At 34.2% G+C, this 18,068-nt stretch overlaps 1 protein-coding gene across 1 annotated transcript; it reads left to right on the forward strand.

Moving 5' to 3' along the window:
- The first annotated feature begins 1,144 nt into the window (after nt 1-1,144).
- LOC138333057 (long-chain fatty acid transport protein 2-like) lies at nt 1,145-17,644 on the forward strand. Its single transcript, XM_069281168.1, has 12 exons — nt 1,145-1,257; nt 4,629-4,749; nt 5,827-6,091; nt 8,403-8,513; nt 9,717-9,932; nt 10,307-10,465; nt 12,979-13,103; nt 13,553-13,744; nt 14,420-14,528; nt 15,784-15,979; nt 16,300-16,397; nt 16,760-17,644. The coding sequence occupies exons 2-12, from the start codon at nt 4,645-4,647 to the stop codon at nt 17,068-17,070; spliced, it is 1,887 nt and encodes a 628-aa protein (XP_069137269.1). The 5' UTR covers nt 1,145-1,257; nt 4,629-4,644; the 3' UTR covers nt 17,071-17,644.
- Nucleotides 17,645-18,068: the final 424 nt, after the last annotated feature.

An 18,068-nucleotide genomic window follows, 5' to 3' on the forward strand; every position in this document is an offset into this window, starting at 1 on the left:
GGTGTTCAAGTGAGATAGGGCATGTTTGTATTGGTGTTCAAGTGAGATAGGGCGTGTTTGTATTGGTGTTCAAGTGAGAGAGGGCGTGTCTGTATTGGTGTTCATGTGAGAGAGGGCGTGTTTGTATTGGTGTTCAAGTGAGAGAGGGCGTGTTTAATGAGAGTTCAATTGAGAGAGGGCGTGTTTGTATTGGTGTTCAAGTGAGATAGAGCGTGTTTGTATTGGTGTTCAAGTGAGAGAGGGCGTGTTTGTATTGGTGTTCAAGTGAGATAGGGCGTGTTTGTATTGGTGTTCAAGTGAGATAGGGCGTGTTTAATGAGAGTTCAATTGAGAGAGGGTGTGTTTGTATTGGTGTTCAAGTGAGAGAGGGCGTGTTTAATGAGAGTTCAATTGAGAGAGGGCGTGTTTGTATTGGTGTTCAAGTGAGAGAGGGCGTGTTTGTATTGGTGTTCAAGTGAGATAGGGCGTGTTTGTATTGGTGTTCAAGTGAGATAGGGCGTGTTTGTATTGGTGTTCAAGTGAGATAGGGCGTGTTTAATGAGAGTTCAATTGAGAGAGGGTGTGTTTGTATTGGTGTTCAAGTGAGAGAGGGCGTGTTTGTATTGGTGTTCAAGTGAGATAGGGCGTGTTTGTATTGGTGTTCAAGTGAGAGAGGTCGTGTTTGTATTGGTGTTCAAGTGAGAGAGGGCGTGCTTAATGAGTGATCAATTGAGAGAGGGTGTGTTTGTATTGGTGTTCAAGTGAGGGAGGGCGTGTTTGTATTGATGTTCAAGTGAGATAAGGCGTGTTTAATGAGTGATCAATTGAGAGAGGGTGTGTTTGTATGGGTGTTAAATGGAGAGATCTAGTGAGCTTGTTTGTACGAGTGTTCAAAAGAGAGAGGATGTGTTTTATTAGTGCCCAAGGGAGAAAATGTGTGTTTGTATGGGTGTTCAAATGAAAGGGAGTGTTAGTAAGGGTGTACAACTGAGAAAGGGGGTATTTCTATTGATGTTCAAGTGAGAGTTAGAGGGCGTGTTTGCAAGTGTTCAAGTGAGAGTTAAAGGGTATTTGATAAAAGTGTTAATGCATTTGAGCATATGAATCTACTATAGGGTCCAACAGGCGGCCTGGGAACAGGTAATATGCAATATTTATTCAGTAACCATGATTTACATAGATAGGGTTATAAAGTAGGCCACAGATGTACGGACTATTACAGGTAGCTGTCTACGGGGCTGGGGTTCGTGGACGCTAGGGATTGTTACTTCTGTATGTGTAAGTACATTTTCCTTTTATAAGGTCAACGAGACTTGATCGGTAGTCACATTACTAAGCAATTCTAGACAGAGAATAATTTGAGGAAAATGCTTATTTCACAAATGTGGGATCCTGAATTTGTTCTAAATATATGGTGACAGTGGTTATTTATGACGTAATGTTACACCATCAGCTAATTATCTATCAGATCTACCTTTGCTGTTTGATGTTGATCATTTATAGTCTATCACTTGTGTTGAATGCGAAATTTACCAAAGGATTAAATAGCAAACTTCTGTAACAAACTTCTATAACATATTCAAAACTGACTTTCGTTTTAATCAAATCGTATATAGTCAGTTCGTACCCCCGTTATCTAGGTATATTTATGTGGCCGCGGGGAACAGGTAGAAAATAACACATGCGTTATCATTCCCTGTGTAACCTGTGTGAACTGTCGGACAACTTGGCTACCGAGTATACAGGTAAAATATAGATAGCTATATATGATAATCAGTTTTAATGTCCGACTGTTGTTTCATCAATGACCAATCAGATTGATCAATGACCACTGGTCATTCTAATAGATATCAGTTATATAGTGTACATGTCCATCAAGGCAACATTAGGGAAATCCAAGAATGGATAAAAAATGAGGGCGTTGTTGACCTCCTTAACAAACCCTATCATACAAAGTAAATTTAGTCTTTCACCAGAATATGACATACAGAAACCTTTTAGAATATCAAACTATAATAAAGATATTTTGTAAACAGAACATATCTTTCATTAGCCTAAACATGATTTTCGGCATGTCGTTGATCAAACTTATCAAGCAACAATATATAACAGATTAAGAAAGAGAGAGAGAGAGAGAGAGAGAGAGAGAGAGAGAGAGAGAGAGAGAGAGAGAGAGAGAGAGAGAGAGTGTGAGAGAGAGAGTGTGGGGATTTATTTCATTACCGTCACCCAACATGACGATGTAAACTTTTACTTCAGAGTACCGGTTTGATTATTTTTTGTCAATATCTATTATAGACCATTATAGCCAGCAAATGTATTTCATCACGAAGTACTGCATTATTTGTGTCTGAATTAATTTTTTTCCAATTATATTAGCGGAAGTTACATTACATGTATGAACATAAATATCCTAGACCTGATGCGTTTCAGTGACTAAAATGAAAACACTAGCTCTGTGTCCGTTAGACAATATTACCCTTACTGATCTGATATGGACATCATACTATGTACCTTCTTTTACTTGGTTTATCTCTTGCATACATATACCTTGCTTATTAAATCCTTAAATCGGATTTGTTCGATAAAACAACATTGTATAAGTAACTGGAAACTACTTATTCAAGATTCCCTTCCTTACTGTACACTTATCACAGATAAAACGGTTTAAGAGGGTTTACAATTAATGTAATCAAAATATGTATGGTTTCTTTTGGTATATCGGCCAAGATTCTCTATATATGCAAACTAATTAATAAAATTGTATAGTTTCTTGATATCTGGTGTTTTGGCAGCAGTCAGTTAAACAATTTGATATTACCCAAATTTAATTTAGATTTAATTATGCTAGTGTTGGCGACATACTATGTACTTATAATATGACATGATATTGTGTGACATACATATTGTACCATAATATGGACTCTTCATATATAACAATTGACACACACTGCAACTAGATTGAAATAATCATGATAACGTACCTTAAGGATGTACACCTCTGAGAAGTCAAAATTTTCTTGTATTAAACTTTTTTTCTCATATGGATTTTTGGAAAAAGGAGTTTGTACCATAAAAGAAAATGGAAGAAAAAACATATGTCCGTGTGCTCGTTTTTGAGCTTTTGTCACTCAAAGACACCCAGTTGACAAAATATTGGATTTTATGGGAATTTTGCCATTTTGGCCATATAAGTTAGAGATTAAAGCCATAATTTCTTAATGAGGTGTTTGATATGTATGAATGTTTGTAGAATTCATTTTCTAGTAGTCTTCTTTAAAAATATACCAGTTTTGATCAATTAGACTAATATTTTTTCTCAGAATAACAACATATGCTACCCCTACCCCTTAATTTTGTGCAACAAAATGCACCATTTTCAGCCATTTTTGCCAAATTTAACCCTTTATAGAAAAAGTTCTGGTATTAAACTTTTGTTATTATTTTGCATATCAATAGGGAAACGGTTGTTCTTTCTAAATCAGGAAGAAAAATTGGGGGTCCGTGTGCTTACTTTTTTGCCCCATTTGAATTTTTGTTATTTTTCAGTATTTTAGAGTAAAAAATAAAAGTGCCCAGATTACCATTAAATGTAAAAATAAAGTCACAAAAGTGTATTGTTTCACATATTAATGCTCAATATTTTAATTACTACGAACCTAGTAACGATTTGCAGCAAATTTTAGCTAAATACAGCTAAAAATGCTGGCGCAGTAATGATTTAAGTAAAAACAATTTCAGTAAAAAATGTTAAAACTACTTGAAGCGAAAAAAGACACAATTTCAAAATGGCCGCCAAATGGGTCATTTCTTAAAATCCCCGTTTAAAAAAATCTACTAAAAATAGAAATGTAATTTTTTGACAAAATTTGCATCTGGCAACTTGCTACAGATACTGATAAATTATATTTGAAAATCTCATAACTTCTTTGATCTATGTTGAAACGAGACTTCAATGGGACTGAAACCTCAGAAGAATACATCCTTAAAACAGTCGACATTGCAATCCGGTAATAACGCCGAAACGTTTATTTACCAACATTTGTCACGGACACCCTATCTTAGTAAGCTGTGATTGAGGCACAGATTACGTCGGTCAAACGTCATTTGTAACAGGCCTTAATCCTTGACCCCGATATCAACCTTAATATTCAATTGTTCCGAAATAATCACTGATACATTAACTCGATTTCCCGACTTAACACCGATAGAGACTAAATCTACAGATGTATATATGGTGGGGCCGATTGTTTTACACATAATCTAATGATGACGTTTAACGTCTCCCGTCTCATCGACCACTATTTTTGTTATACTACGCATGTTTGTGTCTGTGTGCGTGCATTGGGAGGCAAACGCTAAAAGACTGTAGACATCTATTGTATATTTATAGTGCTATCTCACTGAAGTACACTGCCATAAAACAACCAACCCAAGGCCGTACCAAGTTACTGTTTACCAACAGTAGCAAAGTTACATAACATATGAAATATTCAGGAAATAAACAAAATTGACTATACGGTTTTTGTTACTACTAAAACGTTCAACCTATCTTCTTGTGTTTCCCCATGTAGATTACACTTGTGGTACAGTACCTATTGAATACATAAGATGATCACACATATTCGTGTTTGTTGTACCGTCTACAGAATCTAGTCCTTCAAGATGCCGACCCCGAAGGAGCTCGCTCTCGGGGCGTTAGCCGGGACAGCCACTACCGGATTACTGGCGTGGAGGACCTTATTTCCATACCTAGCGGACGACATCACGGTGAGATAACATTGCTTATTTACTTTTGATGGTTTCATTTAGCGGTTTTTTCCAATTTGAAACTTCACTGCTATTAACTACCTTGTTTCCTATCTCTGTATTTCTATTTTATTATACCATGCAAGTCTATCGCTTGTGATAGTCAGCTTCAAAACAAGCTATATGTACCAGAGACATGGTAGACTCCCGTAGTTTTATCTAAAATTGATACCGATAACGTTTAGCCATAATCTATAAAAATCACCTCGTTTTACTGTATAAAATGGAACTGTAGAAGTAGCCGTAAACTAACGCCAAAATGTCTTTTGAGTTAACTGTTATAAAACTATTTCTCACCAATTCATTGGACATCTAACTTGACTTTATTTGATAATTTTATTAAAAATTAAAAGCATTATGATGTCATTATGATGGCATTATCTTGGTGAAATATTGCACCCACATTGTTTCAAACTCTTACTACGCCATTGAAAAGTATATCCATTTAAACGGTAACCGTACACGTTATTCATTGCGTAACTTTTCGTGTCTATCTATTCATGTACCTGATTGTGATAAGATTATCGAAATCATTTACTTGTGTACCTAAACTGCGCATCGCAGAAAATAAATGCCATTTTAAAAAGATACAATAAAAAAGCAAGCAAGTTATAAAAACAACAAACACCAAAATATCCTAATGTAATTGATTTATATAAACTCGAGTGAATATGTTTAAAAATATGAATATTAAAGGCGCAATACCTTTCCAAAACAAAACATGAAATATCTAATTAATTTTAGTTATTTTGTTCAGAAGGGCCCACGAGATCAACAATTCTTAGAGTAGCAACAATTATTAGTAACACACGAACTCTTGCATTCGTTCAGTGTTTTAACCTTATCCTAGGCCATCGATATTAATTTTCTGATGTTGTTATTGTTTTGTAAGGAACTTTTATATATTTTTTATTTCGGAGAGGTTACTTGCCTTTAAAAAGGAAGACATCAGAAATAACAGCCGACAAAATCATACTTAATGTGATCGGTATGCACAATTTTATTAACTATATGTAAGGTTTTCTTTCCAATTTGCAGACAATTCGAAGACTCAACCGAATACCCAAACTTGTAGGCGAGAAAGTTTTGTCAGGGAAGTTTCTAGTGGATGTATTTGAAAAGCATGTGGCCAGGGATCCAAGAAAAACCTTCATCATACATGAAGATAAAACGTACAGCTACGAGATGGTGAATCACATGGCCAACAGGGTGGCCAACCTGGCTCAAACCTGGAAGCTCGAGCCTAGTGCCACAGTAGCCACTATGATCTATAACGAACCCGCATTTGTGTGGACATTATTGGGTAAGTACTACTGCTGCCGAGGATTATTTTGATACCGCACAATGTTAGCACAATGTTAGCTTGCATTGAATAACAAATTAAAACACAATGTAAATCGAATTGTTCTTAATGCATTGATCAATTATTTAAGTTGCATTGTTCTTATGCATTGAATAATGATTTAAAATTTATTTATTAATTCGTTATTTCTGCTGTGTTTCTTATGCTTTCAATGAGTAGGTCTATGGATATAGCATCATAATTAAAAGGTGCAAAATTATCATGCATACAGAGTGTTCTGAATATTGCACTCGATGGTACAGACAAATGTTGCCACATATGTACAGTGTATAATAAGAAATTAGAATAGATTAAAATAAATGAATTTACGTACATGTGCATAACACCAATGAATCACTGTAAACATTGATATTTTCGCGAGTGGTTTAATTAGCGGTTCGTAAGAGTAAACATTTCGCGTCAGTGTTTTATAGATAAAACTTCGAACTTTTGGTAATACAATGTATAGTTTTTAAATTTACAAAAGTTGGGGTGGCAAATTCTGCTGACGCTCCGATTTTCTTCAAATTTTGCAGTGTTATAGGTCTAGGTACATTGCTACTTCATATGTGTTTTTTGATCTATTTTGCCCTTTTTAAAGACATAAAGGGCCTAAAATGATGGTTTCTAACATTGCTTTGGGTATGTCTCAGGGGGACTCCTTGTGGCTACCTTTTGAACATATTTTTAATATTTTGTTATTATTTTTGTAAATGAAAGATACTTGATACTGTATTGCATACCAATTCATATTGATATTTACTAGTTGTTTTTACTACAAATTGGTTTTTCAAGCAAAAATGTCAAATTTTTGACAGAATAAAAATTACGGGTATTAGGTTTGCACAAAGTATTTGACATGTTATCGATTTTGTCAACACTTTTAAATCATTTTAAAACATGCTATATTTGCTGTCTTATAGCAGATACTTTAAATAATTGAAATCCGGGAAAATAGCATTTCAAAGGCCAGAGAGGACTTTCTAAACGAAAAATTTAATTTGTCCTTGGTGACTGTAAAATCAAAATTGAACATAGTTACATGTACCTCAATAAAACAATAATTAGTGATAGAATTTTGTAAACTAACATATTTTCTATAAAATAAGTGCAGTTTTATTCTTGCATTTTCCCTTAGAGTACAAAAAATGCCTAACAACTAGACAATGTTATTGAGTGAAACAAATGACATCTTTTTTAATATTAGAAATAAATAAATGATTAAAAAGAAATGCATTTTCGTTAGTAACAAAAACTCAAAAGATACAAATTAATATTATCATCCCTTCTTAGGTACGCACATTAAAACTATTTAAAATTGAATTAATGTAGATTAGATAGCGAAACAGTATTATATTTGAAAATTTTGATACATTGATTTTCAGCATACCTCATAGCCCCTTGGTACCAATTTTCACTTCAATTTGACATTATCTAAAGGATTTCAGCAAATTAGAGGCCTCCTTTTTGTTATCATGGCAACCAAACACTTTACAAACTGTTACCATTATATTAAGCATCCAAAAGTATTACTATACACTGATTTCATCTAAATTCGACTCTGGAATCTTAAACTGGAAAGTTTATCTAGGTATGTAAACAAAACAGAGTTCTGTTGCTACCTGTACTCGCTATAACTAAATCACCAAAAAACTGTTTTCCCGGGTTATGATTTTGAAACTCATGTACACATAGACAGACAACGTCCTGAGAATATTTTAATGCAGGTCCAAATTGTGCACAACTTCTCTATACGTTGAAATGAGATGACATAGAGCAATATTTCGTATTCCATTTTCCCGAAAAGTGTTAATTTTTTGTCAAAATAATTATTTAAAACAAATTTTCCCGTTTAAAATCTGAAAAAAATGACTCAGATATAAAGTTTACGATCTACGCAAATGATTTATGAATAAAACATGTAGAATATTTCACCAATAATGGTGTATTTTGACAAATTTGCGAAGGTAATTTTATTGAAAATAAACAGGCATATTTCAGGCCCTTTTGGCTTTTTTTAAATCACAAAAGGAAAAAAATAGTCTTATTTTAAAGGGGCAACTAGAATGTAGTAGTACTTTCGATATGCAAGTTTTAAAGAAAATTAGGCTGTGGGCAGTTTCTATATGATTTTTAACATGAGCTTGAACACAACCTTTTAATTTCCACGTTAATAGTGTATACAGCTTCCCGTAGGAATGTACATGTATACAAAATAGATTGTAATTAAAATATGATATACATGTGTAGATATATTTTATTGTTTTTGTAGGTCTTCTGAAAATTGGTCTGTCGGATGCTTTTATTAACTACCATTTGACAGCAAAGCCGTTGTTACACTCCCTTAAAGTTAGCGACGCTAAAGTCATCATAATCGGGGCAGGTAGGTAATAAAACTGACGTCTTAACAATACGTCTGTTCAACATATAGGAGAAAATATTACTAGCAACATCAAATTCCAATATAGAGAATACATGAACTTTTTACTTACACTTATATGCTCAAGTTAACGATATATTTATTATTAGGGCGAATAATTCCGACAGCTGTCTGAGAAGGACAAAACAATAGGGAATACTGGGGCAAAGTATAATGGTCGTCATCATATTTACCATTTTACAATGAGTGTTTTTGTATACGATTCGAGGCCAGTGTTTAGTGATTCTCGTCTTACGTTCCTGTGTCGCCTCCACATTTCTAGTCGAGTTATTACTTAATTTGTATTTGACCTAAATTTGTATGTCGGGGTGACTGTGACCTAGAACTTTATCTCGGGATGGCTGTGACCTAGATTTTTGTGTCGGGGTGGCTGTGATCTAGATTTTTATGTCGGGTGGCTGTGATAAAGATTTGTGTGTCGAGGTGGCTAAGACCTAGATATTTATGTCGGGATTAATGTGACCTAGATTTTTATGTCTGGGCAAATGTGACCTACATTTTTATGTCGGGATGGATGTGACCTAGATTTTTATGTCGGTGTGGCTGTGACCTTATTTGTATGGAGGGTGTAGATATGACCTAGATTCGTATAACGAGTATTGTCTATGAAGCAAAGAACACGTACTCTTCAGGAGAGGTCTTTTTGATTCTACTAGACTAAGTGCTGATATTTACAAACGAAATGGTTTCAATTGAGTATTTCTAGATCAAGGAGCGAGTTATATAATTTGTATTGTTAAGAAGTCATTCAGTGTTGAAATAATCATTCAGGCACATGGAAACACAAATATCATGCTTAGGATGTTTGATTGATTTTTGTTTTTAAACTTTGTTGTCATCGAAGTAGCACCTGGCGTTTACATTGCAATAGAAAGTATATGCAATAGTAAATGTATCTATTAACTTAAAGTTTCAATGAATAAAATCTTGGTTGCCGGTTGTGAAATGTCCATAGAGTATCAATATTGATGTTGAGAGTATACCCGAGAGTACACTCAGATGTTCATTTTTTATCTCCATAACTCCATAATTCTCTGAGGAATCTATTTTTTATGAAATTATTACGCAGTTATCTCATCGCCAATCAGAATCGACGTTACAAACGATGGTGCCATTTTTTCCTTGAATTATGACCACATATTTCAGGTGATGAACTGTTGGACTCGTTCCTGGAGATCAGGGACGGATTACCAGCCGTTCCTGTTTACGCCCAGGGAAAGGGACAGGAAGGTCTTCCCCCAGGGGTACTGTCGTTTGACGACGCCATGTTCCGCACCCTGCCCGTAAACGTCTGTAGAACAGCTAGGTCTCACGTAAATTTGCTGTCACCAATGTGTTTTATATACACATCTGGAACAACAGGTAAAGTTACTATGGAAACACGTCTGGTTATAAGTATTTCAATTTTCATACTAAAATATATACTATGTGATTTTGGATATCCTTTTAAGACTTTGTAAATGAAGGGGTATATGTATTCAAATATTAATTGCTAAGACAGGTCTACTTCTGAAACTTCGCAAACATATTTGATTTATTGCTATGAAAAGAGCTGGAGCAATTTAAAGTATTGCGTGATTTTCGGGTCTAATGTTCACCTCATGTGGAGCTGCCACCCTTGATTTGGTGGTGCAAATCACAATCACAATAAAACACTTTCACATTGCTGTTGACAGGCCATAGCAAACATAACATGACTGACCGATGTTACAACGTTTTGTTCCATATATTTACAGGACTTCCGAAACCAGCTATCATTAACCACGCCAAATCTATCGGGACGAGTGTGACCTATGCCTTGTTTGATTTTTCCCCTAGTGACGTCATGTACATTGTGACACCACTGTACCACAGCGCTGCCACCTTACTCTGTCTCTTCAATGTGTTTAACACAGGTAGTTAGATTTGGTCTGAAATAGTTAGATTTGGTCTGCAATAGTTAGATATTGACTGAAATAGTTAGGTATTGTCTGCAATGATTAGATATTGTCTGAATTAGTTAAATATTTTTGACTTAGTTAGGTATTGTCTGAAATAGTTAGATATTGTCTGAATTAGGTATTGCCTGAAATAGTTAGATATTGTCTGAATTAGTTAGATATTGTCTGAATTAATTAGATATTGTCTGCAATTAGGTATTGCCTGAAATAGTTAGATATTGTCTGAATTAGTTAGATATTGTCTGAATTAATTAGATATTGTCTGCAATAGGAAGATATTGTCTGAATTAGGTATTGCCAGAAATAGTTAGATATTGTCTGAAATAGTAAGATATTGTCTGAAAGTAAGATATTGTCTGAAATAGTTAGATATTGTCTGCAATAGTAAAATATTATCTGAAATAGTAAAATATTATCTGAAATAGTTAGATATTGTCTGAATTAGTTTGGTATAATCTGAAATACTTAGGTATTGTGTGAATTAGTTAGGTATTATCTGCAATTGTTAGACTTTACATAAACTAATTAAATTTACATTGCTTAAATATTTTAGAATTGCCTGTAATAGTTTAGTTTAAACTTCTTTATTTCGATATATATAATTAAATCAAATCAGGAGGGAAAAGGAACAAGTGTCACATACATTTATGTAAAACTATCACCATGTGTTTTATAGCATATGGTAACTCTGAAGCATGATAACACCCTTCTTACACGATAGCTTACTCACTCGCATTAACATTTGATAATGAATAAAGATATACATATATATATCAAACAAGTTTAAACTCGCATGAAATTTATGGGATGTAATATTTTACATAGTGGTTACACACTCGTAAGTTATTTTTTAAAAGTTACAAAAGACACTCGCTTAAGCTCGTGTCTTTTGTAACTTTTAAAAAAAACCTCACTCGTGTGGAATACTTTCCATATCCAACAACCATGAATCGTGTGACCGGTTTCAACCACAATAATATCCGATTTTAGCCGATAGAAATACGACGAGAATAAGTACGCAATCCAACAGCAGTTTTGGTTTCAAGCGGCGATCACAGCATAGCACGACGTCACTCGATTATTGATGACGTTGACAAAAGATGATACGACACTGAGAAAGACGTAGTTCGGTCAAAGTTCATCGTGCCAGCCAATCAGAATGCGTACAGAGTTTATACCGCAATAAACAAATTGTTAATCAACAGCTGCATCGTTTATTTGATACCCTGAGAGTTAAATAACAGCGCCTAATGAGGTAGAAATATAATATCACTCAACGGTAGCAAATCTGCCTGTTTTATTTTGTAGTGCTCTACGGCTAAGAGATTTATTATCAGCTGTAGAAAAAGATTCATCTCCAAAAAGAAGAAGAAAGAAATTAACATTGAAATCTAAAAAAAAAATGCTGTTTTCGACCACACCATATATAAATAACAGAGATGGTACAATATGTTTTGCAAATAAATGCCTATTGTGAGCACTGCACTCCATCTTAGACGTGCATGAAATGTTTGACCCTATAGGTACCAGAGCTGAAATGGGAGGCATATTCTATGAATGCTTATGATTAAGATAAGTTTTTAAGGCAGTAGTAAAAGGGTTTGAGCGAATACTTTGTGGTAGACCATTCGTTGGTTTATAACAGAAGGAAGAAAAGATTTTTGGTAGAATGAGGTTTAATGTAATATAGGTGAAATAAATGTATGGTCCGAGTATCTAGTATCATATGAATGACCATCAGAAACAGTTTCTGGGATCATGTTATAGAGGTATTCAGGTGTATAATAATAGAACATCTTATGGAAATGCGCAATAGTTTGATATTGAATGAAATATTTTGATTTTGCCTGAAATAATTAGATATTGCCTGAAATATTATTTCTGTTAACTCGAAATGTTGTCTTCTCAGTCAGTTCTAATAAATGTTTTAATGTCTTTTTGAATTCGTTATAAAATGTTATTTCATTGAAAGTGGCTTGTAAAATATAGAGCTTGTATTATGGTGCGTCTTTCAAAATACTGTATGTGTGTCAGAAGAAGATAGATTAACTTTGATATTTTCATAAAAGAAACTATTGCCTGGGTTCTCATGTGGAATGTTTGATAGATCATTTAATAAAAAATTATATGTACTTTGATTTTATTAAATTATCGTCATATTAATTTAAGAACTTGCCAGGTTTAGATGGTGGAAGACCGCCGAATTATAGTATATAGATGACGGTATTTCGATCTATAATAAAGCTAAGATCTATTTGTTCGTTGACTATCTATGATAGAATGTATCCCACTTTAGTAAGATTTTCTCGCCACAGTGTACTGACACACAAATATAATAAATAGTATAAGTAACATTGTTTGAATTTTTTGCGTTATTCTTTATTCAGTGAATAACTACTAGTAACATTGTTTGAATTTTTTGCGTTATTCTTTATTCAGTGAATAACACTAGTTCCATAACCTTACAGGGGCAACAATGGTTCTACGTAAAAAGTTTTCAGCCAGACACTTCTTTGAAGACTGCCGGAAGTACGATGTGACAGTCATCCAATATATCGGAGAGCTCTTCCGGTATATTCTAGCTCTTCCAGAGGTATGTTTATATCTACTCTCGGTATATTATAGCTCTTCCATAGGTAGGTTAATGTCCATGTCTACTTCCGGTATCCACTAGTTTTGAGAAGTTAGGCTTGTATCTGTTTTCAGTATACTCTGCCTCTGCTTCGATTGCGATACATTTTTGCTTTTCATGAGCTATGTTTGTTACCTTGTGGTAAATATAAGTAATTTATAGTCAGGTATAGTCCTTAGATGAGAAAAAGTTTCTAACTACTGCGTTTTCGTATTTATATGTCACTTATAACCCCCTTTCTGTGCTGATTTTTTTATATTTTCACGTATAGCTTGTGTGCATGGTGACTGTCAGACTCACACCAAAGAAGTGTGGCAGTAAGTCACTTCGGAAGATTATGCTAGTGCATGAGAAAATTACCGAAATGTATTGTTTGACTTTGAATAGTGACAAGTTTTAACTTATTTCAGACCCCCCTTGACCCTGTCCACAAGATACGAGTCGCTTTCGGAAATGGGCTGAGGCAAGATATTTGGGACGAGTTCCGAAAGCGTTTCAACATTCCTTGGATCATGGAATTCTTCGGTGCTACGGAGGGTACAGGTGCATTACTGAATATAACGAACAAGGTCGGAGCCTGTGGACGACTGTCGCCGTTCATGGTAAGAACTATGATTACCAAAACCGTGAGATTATTATGGGCCTATTCTCTCATCTATTTATGTCAATTTTAATTTAATGAAATGTGTTGTAATGTTAAAAACTTTCAGTTAAAAGCTGAAGTTATATTCACAGTCTTCGTCATAGTTGGATTGCATTTCAATATAGTCTGGAAATTTCGCATTGGCCTTTTAACAAAAGGGATGATCCAAAGTTTGATGTGATTCCGTTTGCATTTCACTGTATAGAATACTATGATATGCATATACGCGTCATAGTAATTAAACTCGTCTGCCAATATATGTCAATATATAATCAATGTAAGGAACTCCATTGGCCTGATAAAACGACCAAATTTCACAATTCTAAACAAGTGTTAAGCACTATGATTATATATTGGCACATATTGTTAGACGAGTTTAATACCTATGGTACGCGTGATGTCATTTTGTATAAAAACCGAAAAAAAAGTTAAAATAAATTTCTTTTAAAAATGACATTGAATGATTTTATTTGAAATCTATAAACATATTTTGGTCTTTTATATATTTGTATGATACTTGTAGAATATAAAGTATGATGATTGTACATTTGTATTTGTGCGTTATATGGTGGTACAGGACGAAAACACAAATTTAAAATTGTATTTGATGTTTCGCATATAATGTATGTTAAAGCGTTGGGCGAGTAAAGAACAGTTCGAGCACACCCACATCATACGGTATGACCCAATCGAGGACGCCCCTATCCGAGATAAAGACGGCCACTGCATCAAGGTCAAACCAGGTAATGGTGGCAACAAAGGATGCCGAAAATGAAAACAGTGTTATCACATTTGTGCATCTATTTAAGTCATCGAATTGGAAAGGATGACCAATACGCTCATTTCTACTTAATCTTTTAAACTTTTTTTAAAACAATTCAATGCCGTATACATGTACATTGTATTTAATTTCAATTACATTTTCTAAACAAAAAAAACCCAACAGATTTACCATCTCTCAAAACATTTTTGTCAATTCCCAGAAAAACCGGTACAATGCTATATATATATATATTTACCCCGCGCCATGAAATATTTAATGCTAAGAAAACGTAATAATTACCTGTTTTAAATGTTTAGTCGTTCTGTTTTTGATGAAAACAGCGGTTCTAACAAGATAAAAACACCGTTGACAGAATACGTTGGATAACATTAATTGGTGCCGTTACTTAGTATGTATCATTTTGTATAATTGCATTTAAATTACGTCTTTTGTGTTAATATATATATTACCCAATAAGTGTTTGTTGAATATTGAATTTACTCCACACGAGTGAGTTATTTTTTAAAAGTTACAATAGACACGAGCTTTAGCGATTGTCTTTTGTAATTATTAAAAAATAACTTAGGAGTGTGAAATAAATTCAATATTTAACATAAAAAAGTCGTGTGACCTGTTTCTAACACAATGATGTTCGCTTTTAGCAGATATAAATACGGTAGGATAAGGTAAGCTGTGTTTGCTGAAATATTCAAAAAGGGTGTAGTAATATTTTCATAAGCAAAAACGTACTAATTAATATTCAAAAGTCAAATTCTAATAACGAATATATTTATAACATTTCATGTCGATTTTACAATCCGCATAACAAGTCACGTATTTTGACACAACGAACACGACACATACGCTTTCCACCACCAGTTTGAATTATGACGTCATTCGATTATCGATGACGTTGAAAATGATGACGTGACCCCCCAGAAAAAGGAGTTCGGGCAAAGTACACCGTTTCAGCCAATCAGAATGCGTGCACATGTCGTATAAACAAATTGTTAATCAACAGCTGCATCGTGTATTTCATACCGTGAGTGTTGAATAAAAACGCCTATTGTGGTAGAAATTGTAATGAATTAATAGCATTGTCGAGGAGGTCACGTCTTTTGAAAAACAAATTGCTATTCTGCACAAATTCATCCCATGACATCAACGCTGTAAAACATTTGGTGTTATAAAACGACAAGTGTAATTTATAAGCGAATATTTTGCTGTATTTCTAGGCGAACAAGGACTGCTTATAACTCCCATACCAGTCACATACACCGGCTTCTATAAGGGAGATCAAAAACTAAGTGAGAAGAAAATTCTTAGAAATGTTTTTGCGAAGGGCGACAAATACTTCAATTTTGGAGATCTTCTTTACATGGACAAAGATTACTACATCTACTTCAGGGACCGTGTCGGGGACACCTTCAGGTAGATCTTGTAGACATTATTCAGGGACCATTTCCGGGACATTTAGATATTATACTATAGAGAGAACAATCAGGGATTATTTCTTGATTTTCTGAATGGTTTTATAAAAGTTTATTATAGGTACTGGTGACACAGTACTTAATTTACAAAAGAATGAAATTAGTTTGCAAAACCTGAAAAAATATCACGAGAAACTTAAAGATGTATTGATTATTTATCCATAAGCAAATTTTACATTCCGTGGTGCCAGTGTATAGGTAACTTTAGTTTACTTCTATAGTATAGTTAGTTGCTAGTAAATATGATTAATATATTATTAGGTGGAAAGGCGAAAACGTGTCGACGCGTGAAGTTTGTGACGTCATCAGCACACTAGACTTCGTGCAAGACGTCAATGTGTATGGAGTACAAATTCCAGGTAAACAAAGGCGAAGACGAAATGTTCCCTCATATAGATATTATTATGCATTTACTAATAATAGAAGGCATACATAATATTCTTAGTGAAACTTTTAATATATTGGATATTGTTAATGAATAAATTAGTAATCTATGTTTCATTTAGCGGCAGTTTACAATACATATATGGGACTACATTTTTATGGTGCTATGTTCTAGTAAGGCCGCTATATCCGAGTTCAGTACGCCAGTAAAAATGACACCATAACGGTGATATTTGTTGTTTTGGAGTTATAGTACATATTTTTGACCCAGTTAAAACAGTCGTTGTAATGAAATATTGTTTTGATTTGTTTCTCTGTTTCCATGATATCATTACAGGCACGGAGGGAAGAGCAGGGATGGCAGCCATAGCTGTAAAAGACAACAAAGAGCCAACTCCGGCCATGTTGAAGTCCCTATACAGAGTATGTCAGAAGGACCTGCCGAGTTATGCTCGGCCAATGTTCATCCGCTTTCAGAAGGTCTTTATCGTAACACAGACAATGAAACACCGGAAGCTGGAGCTGGTAGACGAAGGGTTCGATATAGACAGGGTTCAGGACCCAATGTATTTTATAGATAACGACAATAAGACATATTCTCCTCTTACTCATCAAACAAGGAATACAATTCTTCAATCTAGGCTTTGATACTAAATATTACAAAACTACCGCCATTGCGGGTATGCTTTAATTGTTACGCCATGTTTTTGAGTGTAAAACGATGACAGTTTAATTTGCTCTCCCAAACTGATGCAATTACATTCAATACCTACCCGCAAGCAACGATAACTCTGTAATATGAAAAGACAGAATATGTTGTGTAATGTTATCTGTTTTTAATGGGAGACTGCAAAAAGAAGAACCAGAAAATTGCGCGTAGTCTTATATTTGTCCCACAAAGGTAGTCAAAACGTTTGAAATAGTAATACACGAATCCATTTACATGTATAAGATAATCCGATTTGTATATATAGACTATGTATACGTTCGGTAATCGATGTTTTCTAAATAGGGCCAATTATTCAAGTCGCCGAAAAGTTTGAAGGTGGGAAATCAGGTATTCCTAATTGAAATGGTAAATTTCCTTCGAACGAAAAAAATGTTCTGCAGTTAAATCACAAAAGGGTGAATCTTACATGCATGTTATAGAATGCTTATTTGTAATTCAGTTTCTAATTTATTCCATGATCTCAGATTCTATGAAATAAAAAAATTATAATAACCTGTTTAAAGTGTATTATTTACGTAATTGGGTTATTTTACAGATCGTCATGTTTTTCAAGCCTTTTACGATGAAATATGAATCGTATACATTCCAATAATAAAAAAGTCTCGACAAAGGAGGGATGTCGAATGGTCCAAATTCAAAGACTTCCATACAATTACAGCTAGAGATTGCTGCGCATTCTGATTTATCAGAGTTAATTCCCTTAGTTGTACTCCGTCAGTACTGCCGGTGTAAAACTAAGGGCGATAACTCAGATCAATCACAATGAATTATGTGTGTCAAAGTATCTTTACACATATTAGTACGTTTATGTAAGCACAAGATAAATATTCAATTTCCTTAGGAGAAATCTTGTTTGGATATGAGGGTTTCCATATTCCGAATGATTACATGTAAGTTCATTCAACTTAGAATAAAA

The sequence above is a fragment of the Argopecten irradians genome, chromosome 10 (genome assembly GCF_041381155.1).
Source record: "Argopecten irradians isolate NY chromosome 10, Ai_NY, whole genome shotgun sequence".
In the NCBI taxonomy this organism is placed as follows: Eukaryota; Metazoa; Mollusca; class Bivalvia; order Pectinida; family Pectinidae; genus Argopecten; species Argopecten irradians.